This window comes from Myripristis murdjan, chromosome 21, assembly GCF_902150065.1.
Source record: "Myripristis murdjan chromosome 21, fMyrMur1.1, whole genome shotgun sequence".
Classification (NCBI taxonomy): domain Eukaryota; kingdom Metazoa; phylum Chordata; class Actinopteri; order Holocentriformes; family Holocentridae; genus Myripristis; species Myripristis murdjan.
In genome coordinates this window covers 7,983,931-8,010,033 of record NC_044000.1, presented here as the reverse complement: position 1 = coordinate 8,010,033, position 26,103 = coordinate 7,983,931, and the positions used below count along the sequence as shown (strand labels likewise).

The 26,103-nt window shown below is 40.4% G+C and overlaps 1 protein-coding gene across 5 annotated transcripts in view; it reads left to right on the top strand.

Moving 5' to 3' along the window:
• The first annotated feature begins 325 nt into the window (after window positions 1-325).
• The window catches only part of man1a2 (mannosidase, alpha, class 1A, member 2), a 184,953-nt gene continuing 159,175 nt past the window's right edge, over window positions 326-26,103 (top strand). For 2 of the 5 annotated variants that reach the window (XM_030080336.1, XM_030080340.1), the window contains exons 1-3: window positions 326-728; window positions 1,371-1,423; window positions 2,179-2,697. In XM_030080336.1, the coding sequence (XP_029936196.1) occupies window positions 2,384-2,697 (314 nt within the window). In that variant the 5' untranslated portion in view covers window positions 326-728; window positions 1,371-1,423; window positions 2,179-2,383. The remainder of the gene's footprint in view (window positions 729-1,370; window positions 1,424-2,178; window positions 2,698-26,103) is intronic. The other 3 variants (XM_030080339.1, XM_030080338.1, XM_030080337.1) reach the window with 3 other exon arrangements.

Genomic DNA, 26,103 nt, shown 5'->3' with positions numbered 1-26,103 from the left:
CACTAATTAAAAATGAACCATGAACAATTGCTCAACTTTGAATGCAGATTTAATCAAATTCATCACACATTACTGAAAATAACCTTTAGTTCTTTTTATTGCCATAAACTACAGACATTAGTGGATTCAATGAGAGAAAACGGCGCACAACTTAGTTTTAATTTCTGCCTGGAGGGTGACTTTAGCGACTTTCCCAGTCGGTAGGTCGTGTCTACGGCAGCGTCGGTACGCCAGGAACGCGGCATTTCATGTCACGAAATTGTCAGACGGCCCCTAACTTGAGCAGGCTGGGTAGTTGATGCTGGATCACCGAGGGGCAGCAGCTCCAGTCAGTCCGTCGCTGCAGTCCAACAGAGCGGCCAGACATCAACATCCCCAGCGTCCGCGGAGCCGGAGCCTTATGTAGCCTTGAACTGGTGGCGACCGAGCACGCCGGGGCTGGTTATGACAGTGTAACATTACATTGGTGGACATGAGGACATCTGCTACCGCGTCAGTTTTGAAAAGGCGGACTAGGAATCCAGTCCGGCATCGATTTTCACCGAGCAAATGAGAAAGGTGGTGATGCAGCTGCAGCGGCGCCTACCATAAGAGACCGCCTCTGTCGGTAGATAACCAGCGAGCTAGCGTTAGCAGCGTAGCCAAATAGCTAGCAACTCCAGCGTCAGCTAATGCAACCAGGAGGCTACGAAATCCCAGACTTTACCATCCCCATGTCAACTAAAAATGTCAGTGAGTCCACACGCTTACATTGGAATACCTTGCATTTCACACTGAGCGTCTATAAAGTCTTACCTGGCTCAATTTTCGCTTTTCTGCTAGTCAGCATTAGCTGCGAAGCCTCTCGCTCGCTTGCTAGCTAGTTAGCGTTAACATTGGCTAATCGTCTCCCACAGGCTGCCAGTGTCAGAGAATGAACTTGGTATTCTGTGTGGAGACGCGGAGACATCGGCTCTACACAGGCCCAGTGGAAGACAACAGGGCAAAATAAATAGGTCTAGATTATTTATGTTTGCAGTAAAATTAGGTGACATGGTCTATGGGGCATTCCGATGACGGCGTATGTTAGTATTTTAGCGTCTTATACAACACTCGCCTGGTTTCCTATCCATTTTTCACAACACAACGTTGGGTTTAACACGTTGTGCAGCTTTTTAGGAGAACCAAACATTAATTGCGGCTCATGTCGTTTTTTCTACGTTTGTGCTCACGGGTGCTTTGGCTTGTACCCTTTAATGTCATGACAGCTACTTGCTAGAATGACTGTGTGAGAGGTGTCACAGTGAAGGAAAGGTGCATGTAGTGTGTGTAGTTTGCATGTCATGTCCAGCTTGCACAGGTTGCAATACAACTGTGATTTGTCATTCCAGTCAACGCCGATCCAGTCTGGAAGATGGAACTGAATGACAAGAGGATTTGCTCGGTATGTGAGTTTAACTCGCCCCACCTCTGTTGTCATTTTTTGTTAACGCTACATAAATGTGGCCAATTTCGACAGCACAGACAGAGAGTAGTAAAATAGAAAGCTTAGTCGGTAGATTCCTATGTTCATTCTTCATTGCAAGTCTTGGCAGAGATTCCATGACGCGCAGCGGCAGATGTTTGGTGATGTAGGCTCTCACAGCTTTTGATACCTTAAGCCTTTGGAAAATATGTTTTCATTTTCCTCATTGCCAACGGTTTCTATGTGTGTGTGTGTGCGTGTGCCCACGCGCGCGCGCGTTCCGTGAATGTGTGAGAGAATCTGAGGCATTAACTTTAGAGATGACATGTTGTAAAACTCACTGCAACACAAAGACAGAGCATTGTTTATTACTCTTATATCCTGGCCATCGGCTGATGTATGACCTGGTACAATGTGTTTGATCGTAATTCAGTGCAGTTACACTCAATTGAAGCCTGTCAGAGATTACTTGGAGAGTGGTTGTGAATTGTAAGTAGGGACCCCCTGCCGTGTTGGAGAAATGGCAACAAAAGGAAAGAGTATCAGCTCTTCTGCCCTTACAAAACAAAGAGAATATTTCTCTGTGCAGTTCAGGTGTTTAAATAGAGAGGGTGTGGGGGTGTCAGTCCTCTAAAATGGTAGCGTATCCCTGGTAACCAGTCTCCAAAACAAGCTTCTATAGCTTGCTAACAATTGTCTTATGCCAACTCAGTGTCTGTTACATCCTTTTCCAGAATCGAGATGACCATTTCCCTGGTGAGCAGTCACTCCTTCACTGAGGGGCCTCAGCCCGACTCGGCTTCTGCACTGACCGTTGCGGGGATGAGATAATAGAGTAACTCGGCAGGTGCATGCTGCTACAAGAAGGCCTGTGGCACTTGTAAACCCACCCAACCACCCACCCCTCCCCAAGTCGAGTTCCTTTTCAGCAGTGACAACATGACGACGCCGGCTCTCCTGCCGCTCTCGGGCCGCAGGATACCCACTCTGTCGCCGGGCGCCTCCTCCTTCCCGCATCACAGGGCCACGTTGAGGCTCTCTGAGAAGTTCATCCTTCTCCTCATTCTCAGTGCCTTCATCACCTTATGCTTTGGAGCCTTCTTCTTCCTCCCGGACAATTCCAAGCACAAGCGTTTTGACCTAGGCTTGGAGGACGTACTCATCCCCCACATCGACTCGCCCAAAGGGGGGAAGCATGCCGCTGGGCAGGTGGTCATACATGGACAGGGAGGGCATGACGAGCACAGACACAGGTAAGGTCATAAAACAGTGGCATTGTTTTATTTATTTATTTATTTATTTATTTTAGGATTTTTATTTTGACTCAAAGGGCTCTCATTCATATTGCAAAAAATAATCTTAGTCCCCACCCACCACCGTTGTTTCTGTCCCCCCGCTCATGTCCCATGTCCAGATCTAATCTCTGAAACAGGTTTGACATGTTGAGTTACTCAATAATGACTTTGTTACACAAGAAACTATACCAATCAAATAACCAAACTGCTATATATATTTGGACTGACTACCAGGCGTTTTTTTCTTTTTTGTTCTTTTTTTGTTGGTTTATTATGTAAGTTAATGTGACACCACACAGATCTTATTCCTCTGAAAGGCACTGAAAGTTGGTCTGCTGTTGCTCAGTTTTTGTCAGCAGCCAGTTGTAAGACACCCAAGGGTGTGGCAGCTTTTGTAAGACAGCCGTTAAAGCCCGCCTTGAGACTTTTAGGTGCACTTCAGCACAATGGTTTCTTCATCGTCTTTCCTCGTCCTCTTTTGCAGCTCAGGTTGCTGTTAAGATTCTCACCCCTTATGTGTCCATGGGGTATAGTTTTTGTGCTGTTGCTGTGTATGGCCTTAGCCACGGTGTTCCTTGCTGTCCCACGGGTAGCCACAGTTGAGCTTTATGAACTGGCACACAGCGGCCATGGGAAAAGCTTTTGTAACCACTTAAACAGGCTGGGAAATCACTTTCAACCATAAGCCTGTTGGTAAAATTCTGGCTGCTGCATTCGTCTGCTATACCAGCTGCTTTGGCAGGTAGCCAGCCATCATCTCGAGGTTCTTTTCTCCTCTCTAAAATTTAAATGATATTTGGCTTGTGAAAGTGGCCAGTGTAATTTGGAGTTCACCCACCACTGTGGTTGTGGATAAAAAAAAAAAAAGATAAAAAAAAAATCCTGCCCCACCGCCAAATGGAATTCTCCACTGAGTGAAATTACTTGACAGGGGATTTTATTTTGCCCTATTAACAACTCAGAAGTTGTTTTTAATGAGCCGGACAGTTCATTCAGTACTGTAAGATATTTCTTAATTGACCTCTCACAATATCAGGAATTAAGGAAATTTTCTTTTGAATGGGCAAGTTGGTTTTAGAGTAAACTGTCATGCCCAAAATAAATAAAAAAAAAAAACATACATACATGGTGTTCATATGGTATTGATTCAAATTTTTTTTTTTTTTTTTTTAAATTTGTGGTACAAAAAAAGATGTGGCAACAAGTGTACAAACTTTGAAACACAGATGGTAATAGTGTGATTGGTGGCAAAATGAAACCTGGAAAAAGTTTAAATAGCAGTAATTTCATACCATCATTTCATTATTTGTCATTATTAATAACAACCAGTGAAGAGAGATTCTTGAAGTAGGGTTTTTAGAGAATAGAGATGCTAAAGTCAAGCCATTTTTCTGAAAGGCACCTATTTCACTACGCTATGATTTTCACACTCTCTCTGTTTCTCTCTGTGTGGCTCTGTCTCGATTTCGCTGTGTTCTGTTCTATTCCACACACACACACACACACACACACACACACACAATCCGTATAGCCAGTATCCAGCCCAGCATGGACACCGACTGTGGTGTTGATTCTTTATCCTCTGGAGGGGGGACAGCTCTGTTGGAATTTCAGCTACAGATAAGTGCTCCCTCAGAGGCTCTACTCACCTGCAAGCAGGGTACACTGTACAGACTGAAAAATTGAAGAATATCTGAATTTTTTGGCTTTCTTACATTTATGATGTGAATTAGAATAACCTCTAAATGTAATAGTCAGCTTGGGTTTCCATGTGCATTATTTTGTGATGAGCAAAAAGACATTGGGCTTTAAGGACCATCCCAGTGATTTTGAATGTTTTGAACGTGTATTGCAGTATTCCTACATTTTACAACAAACAATTTTACAAATTATGTAAGGGTGCTAAAGATTTCACATGTAATCAGAATCCCCAGAACAATATAAGGTGGTGTTTCAAAAGTCATCGCCATTCATAAACCACGGAACTGGTAATTGGCTTTGTACAGCAAACATTTCACTGGGGACTGTTTTCCCTGGTGGAGAGATTGCTTCACTCTGCCCAATTTCAAGTCATCAAAACACAACAGTGCTGCAGCTTTTACGAAAACTAATTAGAGCTGCAAGTAATGATTATTTTCATCATCAATTAATCTGTTGATTATTTTCTGGATTAACCAGTTCTTAGTTTGTTCCATAAATTGTCAGACAGTAGTGATAAATTTTGATCACAGTTTCACACAGTCCAAGGTGACATCCACAAATGTCTTGTTCCTTCCTAACGGACAGTCCACAACCCAAAGATATTTAGTTTACCGTCAGAAGGGACTAAGGAAATCAGAAAATATTCACATTTGAGACGCTGGGAGCTGAGGATTTGGAAATTTTTTTCTTAAAATGACTCAAAACGATTAACCAATTATCAAATAGTTGCCGATTAATTGACTAGTTGGCAACTAATTGGTCATTCCACTGAACTAATGTGGACGACTCTATTATGGTGATGGAATACTTTTGTGAAGAAAGGTTGAAGTTTATTTTCGCATCATAGTGGAATGAATGGAGACCAATGGCTGGATAAAAGGGAGGAAAAATGATATTGAAGTTCTAAAATACGACTGCTGGCTTTGGGAAAAGATTACCAGAAAATAAAGTATGTAGTCTACATTTTGTCGATATTCGGTTAAACATGTAAAATCACTGGTATAGTCCTTTTTAAGTGGAGCACACAAAATGCCTGACAGCTTGTGGGAGGGAGGCAGCGCAGCAAAGGTCCGCTCCACACAGGTGGAGGTGCTCATTAGTTGTACAGAGCGGCGGCCAAGGTCTTAAAAGCGTTTTCTCTAACGGCTGCACAGTGGAGACCATTGAGCGTTGCTTTCTCGTCCCCTGTGGTGTCTTCATTTTTCCGTTTGTCACAGAAAACCTTGCAGAGCTCAGGATGCTGCCTGCTTGAAATAACTTATTTATTGTCGTTCAGTGACTCAGAAAGAGCAGACGTATTGAACTCAAGTGGTGCTGTGTGCCATCGTGGGGGCCGCAAAAGGCCTTTGAAGCTCTCAGGAGGTTGCATTTCGTATCAGAGCTCCTGCACCCTCCCTCAGGTAGTAAACTGGCTTAGTTGCATTTAAGGTCACCCAACATGAAAGAGGGTGTAGTAGCCTTAACTTTCACAGCCAATTTTGATTTACTTTTAGTCTTCTAACTAAAATGGGAGTGGGGGGCAGGGCAAAAATAATTGTCTGTTGAAATTCTTTGAAAGAATAAATTAGTCTATTTCTAGCATTTCTAGCATTTCTTATTTCTTGTAATTTCTTCTTCACCATTTTAATTCTGGTTAATTCTCCACCTTCTTTTAGTGTTTTTACTCAAACTATTTTAACCTGCTCACCTTGCTTTGTCCTCTAGCTCTCTTCCCCACACACATACATGAGCTTCTTGTGTCTCAGAGTCTCACTGACCAGCTTGCCCCACCCCACCTCTTTCTGTCCCTCTCTCTCTCTCTCCCTATATGTGTGTGCTCTGTTGACTATGCAGTGTGGTTTATAAACTCAATCCGAAAAACACAAGTCATGTCTTAGATTTTTTTCACCTGTGATTTTGTCTTTGTGAAGCAGGTGAGCTGCGTGTGGAGGCAGCTTGTTGTTACTGACATATTGAACCAATCAAAACCAACATGATATTGAATGACACTTCCTTTGCTCAACACTTTGTAGTAGCAAGGCATTTAATGAACCATAAAGGTAATGAATTTTGATACCCAGCCTTACTAACATGTTCAAGACTGTGTGTGTCTGTGTTCCGTAGCCCTATTTTGATTTTGCAGGGTCCATATAGTAGCAAAGTTACAGCCACCTTTGGAGCGATGACATCACTGTTATGTAACGATTGAAGAAATGAGTATGGCCATTTAAAATAGTTTTCTGAGGTGTAGGCAAAATTATTCAGTTCCGTTTTCAAGAATGGACGATTTAAGGTTTAAGGACCAAAGGTGCTCTTTAAGGTGAGATAAAAAAAAAGGCAGTGTCTGGCAGGCTGCAAGTGAGCTACCTCCCTGCCAGTCCATGCCCTGCTCTCATGTCTCTGGGATGACAGTGTCACGTTTTGAAGTGGAACAATAATACTGTCGATCTGTTGAAATTAGTTTTATGTAAATTTAAAGTCTCAAATGCGCTTCCTATACATTTAACCTCACATAAGCATCTGTTTACTGCATTTTTTTCTTCTTTTTTTTTCTTTGCCCATAGCAGCTTATGGAAATGTGTTCAATTTACCAGTTTGTGTGGCTGACTCAGCTGTTGGTAAAAACATCATTTTGTACTTGGGAGTATAGGGTTCAAACAGCCTCTGGAAAATGAGGCACGCTCGCATTTAAAGAGCCCCTCAGGAATACAGGCGGGCTCATAATAATTTCACCTTTACTTTATTTGGCCACAGAAAGCCACGGCGAGAACCACCTCTCCGTTTACAAGTGCACCCTGTTAATAAATGCACAAAAGAGTGAGTGCAGCTTATTATCCCATTTGCCACGGGGTTTCCTCCATTTGTTGCGGTGAATTTTTGAGATATTGATGATAATCCAAAATCCCTGGGAATGTGGGTGTAGTGCTGCACAGCTCCCCGCACATCTGGCCTGGTGCTCTTCTCTGTGCTGTACCATGTTCCTCTTTTGGAGTCATTTTTTCTTCCAAGGTGTGTGACTGTTTGGCAACATGTATAATTATAAGGGATGAATTCTTTACCAAGTTGTTTATGTTTTGCTTTTTAAAAATTGTATTTCTTTATTTTTCTTTGCTGATACAGCATTTAGTGTGCTATCCTAAACACGAATAGGGAGCTGCACAGTTCTTCGCTTATTTAGGCTTCTTCTTTTGCTTAATTTGATATGAGCTTTTGCTTGATCTGAGTGAGAAGGGATGGATTTTATCTGGATTGTAGAGAGGTGGTCATTGCCTATATGGAAGGGCTTGGCAATATGAACAAAATTAAATCTCACAATATTTTTGACTGAATACCTCTACCAATATTGCAATGATGCTATAGGGATGACTGTTACACAATGAGATTTTCGATAAACAGTTATTAGTAATTTGGATATGAAGACCCAGCAGATAAAGACAAATAACAGAAGAACAAGAACAGCATTATAATTTCAGAAAACTGCATCCCTTTACTGTAATGCGACCAGGAAAAGGAAAACTTTTATCACCCAGCCCTTATGGTTGTCTTTGCAAAGAGATGGGAGGTAGAGGACTCAACAACCTGGGCTTCCACTTAAACCATAATTCAAATATGTTTCTGTAGCTCAAACATCGAGATAAAACATAGTGTGAGTGATGATTGATACAACAGTGATTCACTCATGAAATATTGTCATCACAATCTGGGTCCATCCGCCTCAATTCATCAAACACCTTAGATTTGCCTCATATAGAAAGTTAATGAGAAAAGTAAAGGTATATTATTGACTTTATTTGACAGTCACAGTAGAGATAGACAGGAAAGGCAGGGGAGAGAGAGGGAATGACGTGCAGCAAAGGACCTGAGGTCAGATTCGAACCCTGGTCGCTGCGATCGGGACTAAGCCCTGGTACATGATGCGCTCGCTTTTACCGGTGAGCCTCCGGGGCGCCCCAAGGTTTAGTAATTTAATATTTAGTTCAATATTTAAATTTTCATTTTCTTTATGATATGTCTACTTAAAAATAGATGAAGCAAATTTAAGAAGGTCAGGTGGGAACATTTGTTTTTAAATTTGATGAACTGATATGGACTGACCCAAGAAACATAAGTGTGTGAGCAAAAAGAGCCTAGAATAACACTTTTATTTAATGCATGTATAATCAACACATAAGTGGAGTATATTCAATATATGCAACAACAGATTTCAGTAGATGTAATACATCTGGAATGAATGATTCAGTGGCGATGAGTTCCCATTTGAAAAGAATGAATGAACATCCATAGTAGAGCATCTTAATTGATGCATTAAGTGTGATTGAGGGGTCACAGCAGACAAGATTATAGAATCCATTCAGTATTGGCACTCGTTCAAAGTCCGTATTCAATCAATTAGAAGTTAAATATGCATGCAGTTGTAGCTATCGCAGTCCCACTTTCAACTACAGAGACTTTCTTACTGAACTGTTGGTACATTTTGGCTCCATCCCCAAGAAGAAATTATTTGGCGAAAAGTCGGCTTTTGCTTTCTTCTCAGCTTACAGGAGTTGCAGGAAATGGCCTGGTTATCAGTTACCTCAAAAGTTACCTTGTGTGACATTTTACTTGTGCAGAATAGACGCACAAAAGTTCTACCCTACGTAATGTGTTGCATGTTTTCACTGAAACGATTAGACAGACCATTCAGCAATGGTAGACCACTTAAAAGTTGAATGGGAACAGAGATCCTTTTGACTGGCTGCCTGTGGATTATGCTTGAAGAAATCACTTTGGTTTAATGTTCACTTCAGTTCAACATTGTGAGACCATCACTGAACCTGCCTCGGTTTTGTTTTGGTCTCACTCACAATACAGAACTAGCCAGTAGCAATACTCGCCGTTCAAGAAAGGGTAAGTGGATGTGTTGACAAAGGCAGTGACATTTGAGCGATAGGATCACCCTAGGCACTCTGCAATAGCAGCAGAGAAAAGCAGAAAAAATTCATAATTTCTGTCATTATATGATTAGACACTTGGATATCATTCTTGTTATTTGATATGGACTTTATGCTGTTATCTGAGAAGCAATTTTTCTCGCGGCACAGCACATTAATAAAACAAAAGCATGCATAGACATCTAGGCTGCCACGTCCATAGACCTCTAAGCTACTAGTTAATTTGTGGCCAAGGCAAATGCATATTAAGAAACCTATTTTCTACTGCATTCTTAAATGCACTTGCAGTTGGCCTAAATTTCCAGAATTTTCAGGGCTTGGTATTTTTAGGATTGTACTAATTCCTGTACCCCTCTTGATTTCTCTTCCTGATCAGTTATTTTTTTAAAAAACTGAACCCCTTACTTTTGTCTCAGAATTACTTTGCAAAACGACTAAAGCACATTTAATACAGTGCCTTGCCTGAGAGAACAAGTGAAAAGAAAAAAAAAATAATGTAATTGGATTCCATTGCTGTTTACCAGTTTTTATTGGGTAGTTCAAACGTGCTCCACTCATAATTACAGTATTTCCAATAGCATTTGAAGGCATCATCTGTTTGGTAGTGCTGTTTCTGTGAATACTTGGATTGTGCCAGATGAACTGTTTGGAGTGATTCTGAGGTCATTTTTTTGTGTTTTCTCTCAGTCCCAAGCAGTTTCTGTTGCTTTGAACAGGGCTGCCATGGAGGTATGCTAGCAAACGGGCTTAATGTTTCCTGGTCATACAATTTATCCTGGCGTTTCAGCTGACAGCAAACCAGAAGTGTCAAAAAGGTTGTCATGTGCCTGCTTGAGAAGCATTCAGCTGATCATTCTTGAAGGCCCCATGAAATGACCTCACATGACTTGTACTTTCTTTACAACAAGTATCTTAAATAGTGACATCATCTTGCACTAGTGGTTGATAAAACCTTCTCAAATCTTTAAAGATCCTCTCTCATCAACCTGTCCCTTCAAATAAAATTGTGCCAAACTGATATCCTGTTGGTTTTCCCTTGTGAATGATCTTTCCCTGCTCTATGCCCTGCCCAAACATTCTGTTTCAACAGGAAATACATCCAAGAAAGTGCAGGTCCATTTCATGGGGTCTTCAATGATTGTTTAGATGCATCTTCACTTTGATTTTTGTGAATGAGTTCATTTGGAATTGGGGCTAACTTGGAGACAGTTTTTGCTACTGCTTAAGTGGTAAACTTAGATCCTCTCCTTGGTGTGTAAAACATTGTTGTATTCTTATGATTCCTCTGTCTTATCTCTGATATTTGAAAACTGACAAAATACTGAATACGTGTGGACAGCTACAGCTGTGTTGTTGTTTTGGGGAGAAAGAGAGTGCCATCTGTAAAGTGCATGACCCCCAAACCTTTAAATAATTCTGCCCAACACCTTTGTGCAAAGGTGTCACCCTGCCTTTATCCACATGTCTAAGCTCTTACATCATGTGGTTTCTGCCCACAGGACACCCAACACCCAGCTGTGTTTGCAGCGAAAGGCTCTCTGTGTAAGGCCCAAACCATGTGCTATCAAGCGGACAATATGGGAAAACTGGCTTTGAGCAATTTTGATACTGGAAAATTTAGCAAAACATTTTTGGTAAAAGCTGATAGCACTTGAAGTTTTATACACCATTTGACCATACATTACGTATCAGTGAACATGAACGTGAGTGCTGGCAAAAAATGAATGTTATGTGTTGCAGTGTCATTGAGTCCAACATGCACACCTCAGCATGTTTTAGGATATTATTTAAGAATGAAATGGATGGTTAAAAGGAAAGAAAATATAAAATTGTTTCAAATGGGCATTTACTGCTCAAAATGGTTTATGTTATAAACAAGAAATTATTATTAGTTTGACTTTCATTACGTGCATGCTTGCTCATGGATAATGCAGGTTAGCACAATAACATTACATAACATACATTAAAACCATAATCCTAAATTCGATGACAGTTTGATTGGTACTTGTGTCTGTTTACCGTGGGTGTCCTGAAAATGCTACAGGCACCAGAATCCTATATTCAGTCTAGAAGAACAATGGAACAAAACATTTAATTTCTCCTCATTTGATCAAAAAGTCCCAGAAAACAATTGTGTATTGATCTGTTGAGTAGTAGTTTTTATTGCAACGAGTTCCTGCCTGCATAACATTGTGCCGCTCCTTGTCAACTGATCTTATTTATGGTGTGGGAAAGGGCTTTTGTGTATCGTTAACTATAGTGGCTGCAGTACAACATTGAGCCATTTTATTTTGTGGATCTTTCTACAGTGAAGTGTAACCCATTTTTCTTGTTCGTCAGGAGCTTTTTTTTGTTATTACCACAAAAACGGGAAGCGCTCACTTTTAAATATTCAAATTCTGAGAGTGGCCTCAGGTGGAATCCTACAGCCAGCTCAGAGTGAGTGTCCTCTTGAGTTTTCTGCAGCCTTCCTCATTATATCAGTTTGCCATAAGAGGCATTATGTATCGTTGAACTGAATGCCACTGATGTTGCTGACACGTTATGCATGGATGGTGTTTCAGATTTTTTGACAAGTTATAGTGTGGGACATAGCATCTTACTGTTTCACCCAGTGTAACCTGTTTTTCTTCCCTGTTTGGGGCTTTTTTTTTTGTTTGTTTTGAATGTAATAATGAGATCTCTGTCCTGTCAAATATTCAGAATCTGAATGCCAAAGGAAAGAACTCTTAGCAGTTTCCTCTTGAATATTCTTGTGCTGTCTGCATTTAATAAACTGGTCTCCAAGGTGTTGCATTCTAGGACATTATGGAATTGAAATGACACTGATGTTGCAGTCAACCCTTGATTGAACAGCACAACAGGTGCTCATTGTTGATAGTCTATAGCTTAATGAAAATGAATATTCAAAATAATTGTTTTATTGAAATGGATTTTTGTCTAAATCCTGTACAAGTAATGGGATTTTAAGATGTAAGGTTTTGGTCTAAAACAAAGTGTAAGCTGTTTTCCTTTTCCATTTAGGCTGTTTTTTCATAATAGATAGTGAGATATGAAGCTTATCAAATACTCAGAATCAATTTATGTTTGGCTTCTGGCAAATTTGATATTCAGCTAACACCTATGCCTGTGTAAGCCAGTGCGATCCATTGGAGACCCACTTGATCACAACAAAATGGCAGATTGCTCACATTTAATAAACAGCAGCAAAAGACGTACCTATGGATTTTTCACCGGTTGTGTCAGCAACATCACTGACAACAGTCCCCTGCTGTATTTAAAATGATCACTGATGATCCACGGAATAACTAGTCTATATCTTAATGAGTAAACGTTTTATAGCTTCATGGGCATTGATGTTAGGCTTACAGGAAAGCACCAATAGCCATTGCTACAATGCTGTTACAATCTGGAGATTTGGTCATAGATACTGTGATATTTGATTTTGTCCCTATTGTCCAGACCTAATTCCACCAGATTATATCCCAGGATTATTGAGGCTTCTTGAGTGCATGTTTGTATATAACATGAAACACAGAGCAGTTAAAGGTAACAAAACATACCAAATTAAGTGATTTTGGATGTATGATATCACAGTTGTTTTTATCATCAAACTAGAAGCCGTTTTGGTCATATTGTAGTTGTTTAAAATCACTCAGAAGGGAAAGATCACTGGTTTGCCCTTTCCCATTCATTTTAATGTCAGTCTGATTTTTTCTCTCTCCCTCTCGCTGCCACTCCTCCTCCTCAAACTGATGGATGGATGTTTTTAAGGGACATTGTTTTACAAGTTATTGTCAGTTGAAGCATTTATCATGAGCATGTTAGGAGAGATAATAAAGTTGTCTTCAGAAACAATAACCTCATTAAGTAGTTATAAGCACTTGTTCACCAAAAAACTAAAGGCTGGCGAGTTTTTAATGAGGCGTTCAACAGGAACGTAAGCAATCAGTGACAAAATCAGAATTTTATTGATTTTAATAGTCTATATATTTTTTTAGCAAATAAAAGTGAAAAATAGAAAGCTATACAGTTGATTTTATAGTATATTTCTTTGAGTTTTTTAATTGGTTCTTATGTTTGAATTTGCAATGCCCCTGCTTATCAAATATATATGCACTGGTGATATCTGAACAATGTTGGATTTTCACCTTCATTTTCTGTTTAATATGCTGACAAGATCAGAAGAGCCTTTCCTGACTCTAAAGTTTGACTCTAAAGCAGAAGTGCTCAAATTCTTTCCTATGAAGGGCCCAAAATTAACCTTGATCAAGGGCTGCAGGCTAAAAATAAGTATTGATGTTAATTAAACTTACATTACAATGCAGTTTATTTTATAGAAAATGAATACCATAATTCTTTGTAGATAAGACAGGGAAGCTGAACACCACTGTGCTGTACATTACTGTAAAACGCAGGTTAGGTACTTTTTAGGAGCAAAAAAATTACATTTCATAGTCATTACAGTTGGGATTTTATAAAACTTTCAAAGTAGGAGGAGAATAAGCATGAGCTTGTCAAATGCAGTGGTGGGCCAAAACAAAAGGAGCCGGCCCATGTGCTCCAAATTGGACAGGGTCTAGTGTTAGCCACAATGCAGGTAGGTATTGGACATTACCTGCTTTTGTATCTGAGTGAGTAGCGCGTTGCTCTAAACCTGTCAGGGTTAGGTTTAACCCATATTTCAGGTGTAGTGGTGCTGTAAATGAGTCTGCTAAGTGGCTCATGTTATGTTCAAGTACAGCCAGAGTTACAGTTAAATGTATTTGCACACCATAACCTCCTCACACTGCATCCCTCTCCATAATGGAGTTTGCTGTCATGGTTGCAGGTAACCTGATTTCACCACTTATTGCCTTGCCAGTTATTGTTAGTGTTGGAGGGCCATAACTTAGCATCTGCACTCTGGTAGTGCCATAAATTTAAATTTAGCATCACGGCCTGTGAATAATGTTTAAGGCCAAGGCTGACATCAAAGTGCACATATTTATCATATTTAGTGCAATCTTACATATAATTTCTGTCTCCGCGCTTCGTTCTTTTGTTACTTGCAAGATAAATCTAGGTTGGTGTGTGTGTGTGCATGTGTGTGTGTATGTGCGCGTGTATGTATGTGTGAGAGCCAGCGCACTAAATCTCACTATTTAAGGACCACTAGCATATGTGAATGTGTATCTTGCCCAACTGCACCACACGAGCACACACATCATCATATCAACACAGTGTAGAAAGAATTCCCTGGCACTGCTATTACAGCAGAGATGCTCATGAAACCATCCATGTTGGATTGTACATTCAACAGAGGTATATTTAACATCAGTCTCCCTTGTTCAGAACAGATGGAGGGGTGTGTGTGTGTGACTCAAATACTTACAAGAGAGTTTTTGGACATCCTTTGAAAGCTTGGCTAGTGGACTGAATGTATCATGGTCCAGGTTGGGTTACTGCAAACTGTACTCACACTGCCACTGCTAATATTTCTATAATATTCCCATAGTAACTCAGCTGTGTCCAGGGAAACCAGTGAAAAGACTATATAGGCTTATTTAGGTCTAAGCAGTTAAATCATTTACACAGTTGAATTTGTGATAATACATTTTTTTATTGCAAAAGGCCTGTGAATTGAAATAATGTTAATAATAGTCTAATTAAGTGCAGCCGTATCTCCTTCTAGCAGCTATCCTCTGCCTGTGTAGCTTCCTACCTTACATTGTAACATGAATTGTGAATTAGGAGTGGGAGCTAATGCTTCGCTTATTAGCCTCCAGCATGTTCTGTCATTGTATTTCACCTGTGGTCTTCATTTTTTCCAACTCTCTTTTGGGGGAAAAAAGGTCTGTGATTCTAATGCCACATTTGCAAAATTTAAAATGGGCTTTATTGTGACTTGGAAAGTGACTGTAAGTTTGGGAAGTCAATCATGTCACGTTATGAAGGAGACAAATTTATTAACAGGTATGGCTAATTTACACAAAGTCAGGTCAGGTATGCATGTCAGGGCTGCATCTCCGCACCCATTTTTACTTCACACCATTGAGCAGACACCTATTGTTTTGGCCCCCTGCCACAGTGGCTGCTAAATCCCAAAATTCATTGGCCCTTATTGTTCCACCTGCCAGCGAGATTTTTAGGCCAGAATTGGACCTCCAAATGATGGCTGGTTGCTTGCCAAAGTGGCTGGCAGAATTGACTAAATTACACAGCCAAAATTTACAGTGATTTTCCTGGTGCTATTGTTTGCCCCCTCAGTGTTAGTCAAACAGTTGAACTTGACGTATCCAGACTGAACCAGTTTGTTTTGCAGAGGTGGTTTTCAGTATGAATGTAATTACAATGGTTTATTCAGAAAGGGATGGCACTTAGTTGAGGTCTATAACTACCGCAACTCCAGAATTATTTGTTGTACTTTGTCATTTTCTCTCCACCCCCGTTCCTCTGCGCCTAAACACAAATCCAGGTGTCCATGCATGTCACAGCTGTTACTTTCTGATATGTGGCCAGCTGTTGGTGTGTCATTTCGCATGCTGTAAAATTGTTTTGGATGGATTCAAACTGTGGAAACAAATGCCTGCACACTGTCCCTTACTTTCCCATAAAAAAATAAGAAAGAGATATTTATCATTCAATTGATCATTTTCAGGCTTGACATTCTACATAACTACCTTTGTAAATAACAAAGTTATTCATAGGAAACCACTCAACGGATGGACAGTCTGATTTAGTAAATGATCTGGTTGAAGTGACAGTTAAGATGTAGTGGGGAAATTCAGAGCTTTCTTTTACAGTACAGTAGTCTTTCATGGCGATGCTTATGCTTACCGATCTCAGAATGCTCTCCTGGATAAGGTATTGCAAAGCGAACATTTTGTCAGTAGTTATGGGCTTAGAAAGCCGTATTCATTTGGGACTAGTTTTGGCTGCCTCTGCATAGGACTCTGCCAGCTGGGCGGTCTAGCTACAGCGCAGAAGTTTACACTTTGAAACGTAGTGCTTGGTTTTGGAAATAAAGTAGTTCGGTTTACAAACCCTTTTTGAGGAGAATAGTCTAAGAGTGTATACTGATCTTCCCTTTTCAGAAAAGCGACGTTGTCTTAGTTTTTCAAAGCCATTTCCACTTGTTCCATTGACTGCTTTAAGCAGGAAGTCTCTTGAGATTGAAAATTCTTTTCCGAAGGAGACCTGGCCAAGACGGCACACCAGTTGCAGTCTGAGTAGAATAAAACACATCAGTCAGGGAATACAGACATCAAACACATGTTGACTCTGACTGGACCACAGGCATGTGGCTCCACTTCATCATATAACTGTTTTAAAATACAGATATGTTGTACAGCTCTTTCACTGATTTACTAATTGAATTGTAATTCTTACTCATTGGTTGCAGCTTTGGAGAAAAAGAACTTTCTCTCTGAAATTCAGTGCGTCAGAAATAAAGATGTTTATGTTGGGTAAAATATAAAAGCACCTACCAAATTAAATAGTTTTGCTTTTCGTGTCAGTAGATCAGTGGTCCCCAAACTACGGCCCGCGGGCCGGATACGGCCCGCCTCCACATTCTCCACATCCACATTCAACTGTGATCGTCACACTTTTTCTGTTACAAACTGACCATGGCCCCCCATCAGAGAGGGGAAAAGTTATGTGGCCCTCACAGGAAAAAGTTTGGGGACCCCTGCAGTAGATACAGGTGTTACTTTTTCACATTATGTCACTTTGGTATTAAGATTTGTGTCATGGAAAAAAAATGAACGTGTGCAATGTTATTTGTGGAAGTTCATATTAGTAAACTCATCTTTGTTTTGTAACACTATTCCCAGTTCATTTGTTGTCTGTTGTCAGGAGAGTCCATCTAATACAGTTGGTATTAAAGTGAACAGCATGCAGAAAGCTGAATGGACTCCAACCTACATAATCTCTTCATTAACACTGTGTTGCTTTTTATCGGATCTGCTCTCTGTCTCTCATTTCCCGTCTTTCTATCTCTTGTTTTGTTTCCATCCTTCTCATCTGATCGCAACACAGCTGCAGCCTCTCAGACTGGCTGGAGAGCTCTCTCTCTCTCTCTCTCTCTCTCTCTCTCTCTCTCTCTCTCTCTCTGTGAGAGTGAGAGAGAAAATCAGGCACAAGAATAGCACGATGACTACAAAACTAGCTGTGTTGGTGTCCATGATGATTTTTTTTTTTTTGGCAAAGGTAAAACAAGCTGTTTTTCTTGTTAAGCTTTCTGTATCCAGGGAAGGTTGACTGGGCATGCTTGCTTTTTTCCCAGCAGTGCCCTTCTTCTTCTTTTCAACTCTTGACAGCTGCACTGGAGCAATTATTAAGCGGATTAAGGATTAAGTGCCTTGCTCAAGGGCACAGAGTGGGTTATGATGCAGAGAAGAGCGTTTCACACCCTGGACCAAAAACGACTTGTGGAATGAAAAAAACTACTCTCAGCGGACAATTGGCAAAGCTTTAATGTTAAAAACCAACATGCTTTGGCCGCAGTAGCTTCCGCCAGGGCTCAAATTAATTTACTCTACCAGCCATGGTTGGCAGATAACCAAAACTAACATTTGGAAGCCCTATTCTGTTCAGAAAATTATCACCGGCTGCTTAGATAGTTAGCACCTTGCAAATTTTGATGTGGCTACAAAACAAAAAAGTCAGCTTCATGCCCATGTTGTAATGATCACACTAACGTTAAAGTGATAACCAGTTAGGGCCCTTGATGAATACAGGCTGCATATGGAAACAGCAAGGCATCAGCTCTCACAAAAAATGAATAACCAAACTTTTGTCTGGTGAATACATGATCCAGCCACTTTTACCAGTTTACTCACGTTTCTCTTCGTAGTTTGTTACCTCTAAAGAGCGATTGAAAGGGGTCTGAATTAAGCTTCATCAACGATTAGGGAATGAGAGTGAGCCAGTGGAATGTCCTCCTATTTATTGTAATGTATGTAATTTATTGTTATATATCTATATGTGACTATGTGGGTGTTGATGGGCCTGTGTGTTATTGCAGTACATGAGCTTTTTCTTTACAAATTAATTTTTCAGCACTTATGAGAGTGGTTGTGTGCAGGGCTGTGTGACATGGATAATCTTCTGTTATGATATGAATCATTTCATATCTTGACAGTGATAAATGTTACGATATAGTATGTTTTCTGTAAGTTTGATTAAAATTTATCTATGGAAAATAAGTGCCTGCCGTTCTGTGAGCTAAATAAAAATGAGAAGTACTTTCTCTGTTATCCCTTTTACTTGGAAGTGACACTGAAGAGAGCTGAGGTTTGCTTTTGCTTTCACCAGTTGTCTTCCATATAGCTCACATCTTTTGGCTCCTCCTGTCCTGCCTCATGGTTCCTCTGTTAGAGCTAGAGGAGCTTTGTTGTGTTAGAGGCTGACATCGGAACCGGTCTAAACATAATGAAAGACTTTCCCTTGAAATATACTTTATTCATCGATTCATTATATTCAAGATAGGCTAGATGTTGTATGTTAAGGATGTAGCCATTTTGAAATGATATGTATCTGTAACTTTGTGCTATTCATATGGGGGTACAATAGTGAGCTAATGCTGTGATGAATGATGAAACGTTACAGAATGTGACATTCATTTTTTTTTTTTTTTTTTGACTGCTTCAATAAGAAACGGCATGTTTGAATGGCAGCAGGTGTTTGTGTTTGTGAGTGAACATGTATGCAAGTATGTCCCGGTTAGTGGACTTAATCATAGCTGTGTGCACACTTGTTTTGTTTGTGTGTGTATGTGTGTGAGTGTGCACTTGCATGTACCTGTGGGTGTGTGTATGGCTGCCTGGTTCACCACAGTGCCTCCAGTACCTGCAGCTTTTGCTAATGAAGTCACAACTCCAGTCAGTTGGAGGCAGAACACGCTGGTGCCAGCAAGGTACCCATTGATGCTGCAAAGTGCTGAAACGCAGAAACACAGCAATGCCTCAGAGAGTATCACCTGGCAGAACAACAGAGGCTGTGGATGTTAAAATATGTCTTTAAAACTTCTGGGAAATGCTCTGACGCTCCCAGAGAGACAAAGCCAAAGACAGTGCCAAAATATATTTTTATGTTTTGTTTTGACATCGCTCTCGTACAGCAAGCACAACTTTTTAAAATTATTTTCACATACAGATGTTACACATTACAGTAACCGTGACCTGCATGTTTTACTTAATTTTTGTTGATTTGTATGTAAGATAATTTTAAAGAATATAGCAAACAAGGTTTTTGTGTATTTTAGTTTGCATACAAGTGCTACAAAACAGGGAAGAAACTTAACAAGCACCGCCTGAATGTTTTGGTTTATTTATATTAGCTGATTTATAAATAGACATGATAAAGTGGAGAATGAATATAGCAGATACGGCCTCAAAATGTCACTTCAGCACCATATCTCCAAAAGGTCAGCTTTTCTAGTAAGTAGGTGTCTTTCCCATTGATGATGCTGTAATTTGAACATGGTAAAATTCATTATCTGTAATTAGTCACAAGATCAAGACACATTCTCCACACAGATATCAGATGTCATTCAGAATAACAACACTAGTGTTGCATTGACTTACTGAAGTAGAGACATGTCATGTTAATTAACACAAAAACATAATGCACAGAGGAAGTAATTTTAAGAATGTTAGCTGTGGGGAGTCAGTTATCCACACTCTAGTGGGAGCTAAATATGTGTTGTGATACAGGAAAAAAAACAAAACAAACAAACAAAAAAAAAACAGTGCAATGTACAGTGCGTGTTTTGGCATGAAATTGTGCTATTTATTTGAATGTGATCAAAAGCAATACCTAGGCATTTTTGTTAATTACCATGTAGCACCGAGATTGATCAGTGTGTCTCACCACTATTCATGCAAACTGCTATACTTGACACTGTGGGTGTCCCTTTAATGGTGATTTGTGTTGACGCAGCATTTTTAAGTTGAAGGATTTCCCCAGGATTTCTTGACTTAACGTATGAGTAAAAAAGAGGCCTCTGTGTCTAACCATTGTCTTCCTCCCAAATTACACAAATATTGAATTTCACTAAGTAACGTCTTGAAAGTAATTGTAATGTGCTTCTAATATGCTTCCAGCAGTCAGAGACCATGTTGGATTCAGCACACAGATGTGGGCTGCCTGCCTCTTAGCTCTTAAATGATGAACACTGCAGCTCTGACAATGGAATCGACACACCATTATTGGCCACTGATTTGCCAAGAAGCCCTCGGGAATGGAGGGAAGGAGGAAGGGATTGATGGTTGGATGGATGGATGGATGAATGAATGAATGAAAGGAAGAAGAGACACTCATTACATAGGCAGGGGAGTGACTGTCATCTTGGGTGCTAGTCCCTGGTGTGTGTGACACAAGTTGGTAGGGTCCGTTGGGAGGGTGTCTCACTTTGTCTCCTGTTTGTCATCCCTCTGGAGTGCTGCAGTGGCAGCTAGACCTCTCGAAAGCTAGAGGGAAAAAAGCGGAGAGGCACTACTTTGCTTGAGCGGAGCACAATGGCTTTTCAGTGACAGAAAGACAAGGGGGGGGTGAGAGGAGAGAAACACTGTACAAGAGAGAAATATCGAGAACGACAGCAAGAAAGGAAGCGTAAGAGAGAGACAGTGAAACAGCGCTAGAAAGGGAGAGAAAAAGCTCAAGATGGAAAGGCAGAAACAAAGCACAAGAGGGAAATGGAGAGAGCAAGAAACCTAGCACAAGAGACAGACAGAGACATGTTCTCAGTCAGCAGGGACAATGGAACTTAACCACACCGCTTAAAACCAAATCCCATCCCTGCCAAACACTGGAGCTGAAGCCCTGCTTTATATTTGCTCACTGTCAACGCAGGAATGGGCATCAAAATGAGATACCCCCAACGTCAAATCAAGAATTGGCCCTCTGGTTTCCATGGGTTGAATTTCAAACAAGCCCATCTAAATTGAGAGAGAAATTGACCCCCCCCTCCATCACCACCACCACACACATCCACAGTTTCCGAGTAAACCAGGTCTGATAATAAATGCACTCTGTATCCTCACTGTAACACGCTTGTTGATAGATTCTTTGAACACGATGACTCATGAGAAATATTTTTAGGCAATGGTGATGTGCAAGAAAGACTGTTTGGAAGGAAATGACCCAGACTGGGACAGAATCAATGGGGAGAAACAGTGGTTGAAGGACTATACCAGTGCATGTTTGCAGGTGCATCTGTTTGCACAAAAACAGCAGTGAGACAAAAATGACAGAAATGTAGAATATGTTTTATGGTGTGTTCTCAGTATCACTTTAGTGATGACATGCATGTAGAAAAAATTGTCATATGTGCAGACTTTTATGCAGAAAAAAGTACAGATCACAAACCATTACAAGCAAATTTCATACACATATTCATACACAGGAATATGAAAAGCAGTGGAGGAGATTGTTTAATGGCAGGCACCTGCTTTGGCATCCTCTTATCTGACTGAAGCTAGGGCCGTGTGGGCAGGAAACATACATTAAAGTGCAACTAAGATACTCAGAGTTGCACCTTGCGGTGCTGAGGCTGAAGATGTTGAGCATCCACCATAAAGTGGGTGGTGGGTGGTGAGTGTTGTCTATGACAGTGGTTTTCAAAGTGTGATACAGGAACCTGGAGGGTTTCCTGAGGGGTTTCCAGGGTCCTATTAAATGAGGAACATAAATATTGAAAAAAATAGAATAAAATAAAAATATTTAAATTTTCTGGTAATTTTTTTTGGCATTGTGTGGGAATTTTCTTGTATTTTTCATCTTTTTCCCATGTTTTTGAAATGAATCAAGCAAGTTTGCTGTGGTTTCATCGGGTTAAATCAGTTGACATTACTACATCAGAAAAATATGTGTGATAATTTCAACATGATGTTTTAATTCCACCACTTTGAATGTTTTGACAGGTATGGCACCTAGGTCATTTCTTAGTTAATTCCGACCAAAATGTTGTGTCATATCAGTATTACGAGGGCAAAATCTCTCCAAGTGGGGATCCAGGGCTTAAATATAATCAACTTTGGTGTCCAGATCATGAAAAAGTTTGGAAAGCCCCAGTCTAAGACATGGAATTCAGTTTGGTCTTCATCCTACACTGTGTTAGTTCATCCAGTGTGTCCAGGCTCAGCCCTGAAACACACCTACCTTTCCAGTGGCCGATAAAGAGCAAAAGTACGGCATTACTAAAGAAAATTGGCCTTTATCACTGGGGAATTGCTTCTGTCTCTCGCCAAACCTCTCATAGCCTGAGACAGAGTGGTGCAGACTTTGACAGACTGAGAATGGGGAAATGGGTGCATCGTCAAGGGTGGCCCTCTCTAAAGGTTTGATGATTGAGCCACTCAATCATCACACTCTTTTCCACACTTGGAAAAACCTTATCTAGCTGGCCAGTGACCAGGCAGGCTTGTGTGTTATTTGTTCTATACAGCTGGCATGTATTTGCTGCAGGAGATGGAGTCTGGTCTTTGGTATGAGGGTATTAGTCAGCCAGCTGGGATATAGGTCAGAATGCTGGATGTGAACAGGCATATAGCTGGAGGGCAGGCAGGACTCAGGTGGCTACCTGGAACATAGGGTCAACAGAGAGGGAGAGGCAGTGAGATGGATGGATTATGTATGTATTTATGCATGTATGCTAATCCTTGAGTCAGGAATGGTGAGAGGGAAAAACCAAGGACATTTACAACGTCTCATATGCCCTCATGTAACTGCATTGTCTCGATCACCATTATTGATAATGATCCAAAATGAGGTACCTACAGTATAGGCTAGCACATATTTTTAAGACAAGTAATTAAATTGATAGTTCAGCCTCTATTAGAAATGAGATATTATTTCACCTCCTCCTAGCTGTTATATAGGACAGTAGTGGTGCTATCTTCCTCTCATTGTTACTGAGTGCTGGATACTGGCTGGATGCTCCAAATGCTAATTGTCAGCCTTCTGCCACTGCCCCAGCTAACATTTTGAAAAATAACCACCTCAGTCCACTCACAGAAGGGTTAACATCATTTTAGTGTCACTCTCTGAAACCAAAATGCGCATACAGAGTGCATATGGAGGATAGTTTGCTCAAATACATTACATACATACTTATATCACATAAAATACATAATTGTATTTTTCCTGCTATCAGCATCCAGAAAGATCTGGTAACTTCTGTACTTCCTGTATCACTCACCAGAGGAGCAGTAGCTGCCACTGTGATGGAAGTAGATTGCTTGAGTTTGCTATGGTTTGTTATGGTTTCTTATTGAACACATGTATGCATATTGGAGAACAAAAATAGCAGCTTTCTCCAGGATGTAAGAGAGTAGGCATGTAATGTTGTGGCTAGCTTCTTCATTTCCTCCGTTCCCCTCTATCACACACCTTTCACAAACGTTTCTACCAGCCTTTTTTTTTTTTTTTTTTTTTTTAAAAGAGGTCAACACATTTTTTGCCATTTTGCACTGTAAAATTCTCCCACACATCTTACATTTCAAACTTTGTTTATGTAAGAATTTGAGTGAATTAACTAGGTTATTTTAAAGAATATAAGCCATGGCAATGGCAGGAGGTGAACAGGTAACATTATCCCGTATCCAGCACTCAATGAAAGAAAGATAGCACCACTACTGTCATACATAAGAGCAAGGGGGAAGTGAAATAATATCAAATTTCTCAAAAAAGGTGAACTGTCCCTTTTTTAATATTGAGTTAATGTTTCTGTACTATTTTATTAATCTTTTCTTATTTTAATAATCTTTTGGCACAGTATGGTTTGATTGTAAAAACTCAGGGTTGGGACAAGAAGTGTTTTTCAGGTGTTTTGACAGTTAAGTTGTTACTAAACAGCCATGCCAGCGAAGATGAGAGAGAGCAGAGAGGGAGAGTGTCTCGGGATAGGATATAAAAACATGGGGGAATTAGTGGAAATAAAATCAAGAAGAAGTAGAATGGCAGGTACAGAGGAAGAGGGAGCCAAGACAGAGAGTATTGTAAGTGTGTGTATCACTGAGAGGTTATAGGTAGAGGGAGGGGGTTCTTAGGGTAGAGAGAGAATTACGAGAATAAGGGAGGGAGGATGTTATTTCACACCATAGTAAAGCTCGGGAGTGCCATTACAGATCCACCACCATAGCCTCTATTTAAGTGGGTCATGGGAAAAGCAGGACGGAAAACTGTCTGATAGTGCAGGTTGAGGGGACGTGAGCAGATACACACGTTCTGCCGCCTCACAGACCCCTAAGATGGGCCTCTTCTCTCCATTTACGGTGTTTATAGGCTAGCAGCAGGCAGACTTGTCTACATCACTTGATACCAGGCGGGAATTGTTCCCATGAGAGCTCTCCGACTGAGAGCTGTTTGACAGGAAAGCAAACAGACACTCTGGGTTAGCATGTTGGAGCTGGGCTTGTTGTAGTATCAGAGGGAAACTCCTCAGAGAAAGAGAGGGAGACTCCTGACTTGAACAGCCCACATACAGTGGAAGGCTTTGGAGTCCACGCATTTATCCTACACGACTGTATACAGTGGTTGCCAGTTTCCTGACGTCTCCTTTCATGCATTCATTTTGCATTAGTAATGTGTACAGAAGGAGTCTTTAAGGTACAGCTTCATGCATATATCATGCATTTATTTGGGCATTAGTTCTGTACACAGTGGTGGGCTTTGTAGAACTTTGCCTTGCATTTCTCTTGTATCCGTCCTGCATTAGCACTACAGACCGTTCTCTGTTGTATTTTACACAGTCGAGCCAATTTAGTTTGAGCTAATTTTAGGTTCTTCTGTCTTTCATGTGATCAGTTCAGAAATATACTTTTATGGAAAATACGATTTTTTTCAGATGAGTATGAAAGACTTAATTACTATGTGGAACTGTTTGGAGGAGACAGAGAAAATATGTCAAATGTTTTTTGTAGTTGTGTCGTAAAAGCTATATTAATGTTATTTATGTTTTTGCTGCACTACTGGGAACTATGTGCATGGTGGTGTGTGTTGTTCACTAGCATGATAATTGACTGTTTGTGCAGGATTTCAGGCACCTCCAATGTCCATGAACCCTCTTGCCCCAGCCAGAGACTTTACAGCAAGTTAGCTGCTTCTTCTTACCCCTTGTCTACATCATTCTTTAACTCGCAGATCTTATGCAGTAGATTAGCTCTTTTAATAATCTGCGGTTGTCTGCACCAGCTCCGTGCAGATTCACATCTCAGCTGCATCTAATGGATGTAACCGCAACTTGAAGAATTTATTTACACTTCAAGTCTATTTCCCTCTGTTTTATGTGCATAGTTACAGTCATTGTGTATTGGGCTCTGACTGCTTCTAAAACAAGGGTGACCTATGCTCAACACTGTACCTGAATTCCTCCTGTTTAGCTAAACGTACTGCTCACGCTACACTTGTGGTCTAGACAAGATGCTTAGTCCTCAGATGGGGAAGTGTAAATTTAATGATCCCTGTCTTGAAAACCCACCATGGCGGTGAAGTCGGAGTTGAATTGCTTTGTAAATAATAATAAAGGACCATATCAGAGATTTTTACATTTTTAGAGCAGTATCTACAAAATATACTTATTTGGTCTGAATATAACATGTTTTTCCTGAAAAACAGGACTGGAGTTGTTCCTGAAAAACAAAAAAACAAAAACAAAAAACTTTTTTTTTTCCTGCTTTAAACAGCAATTTTACCCCCCATGGTTTATTATGGGTAGAGTAAGCCACAGAAGCAGAGCATTATAAGGTGTTTTTTTCAACCAAAAATT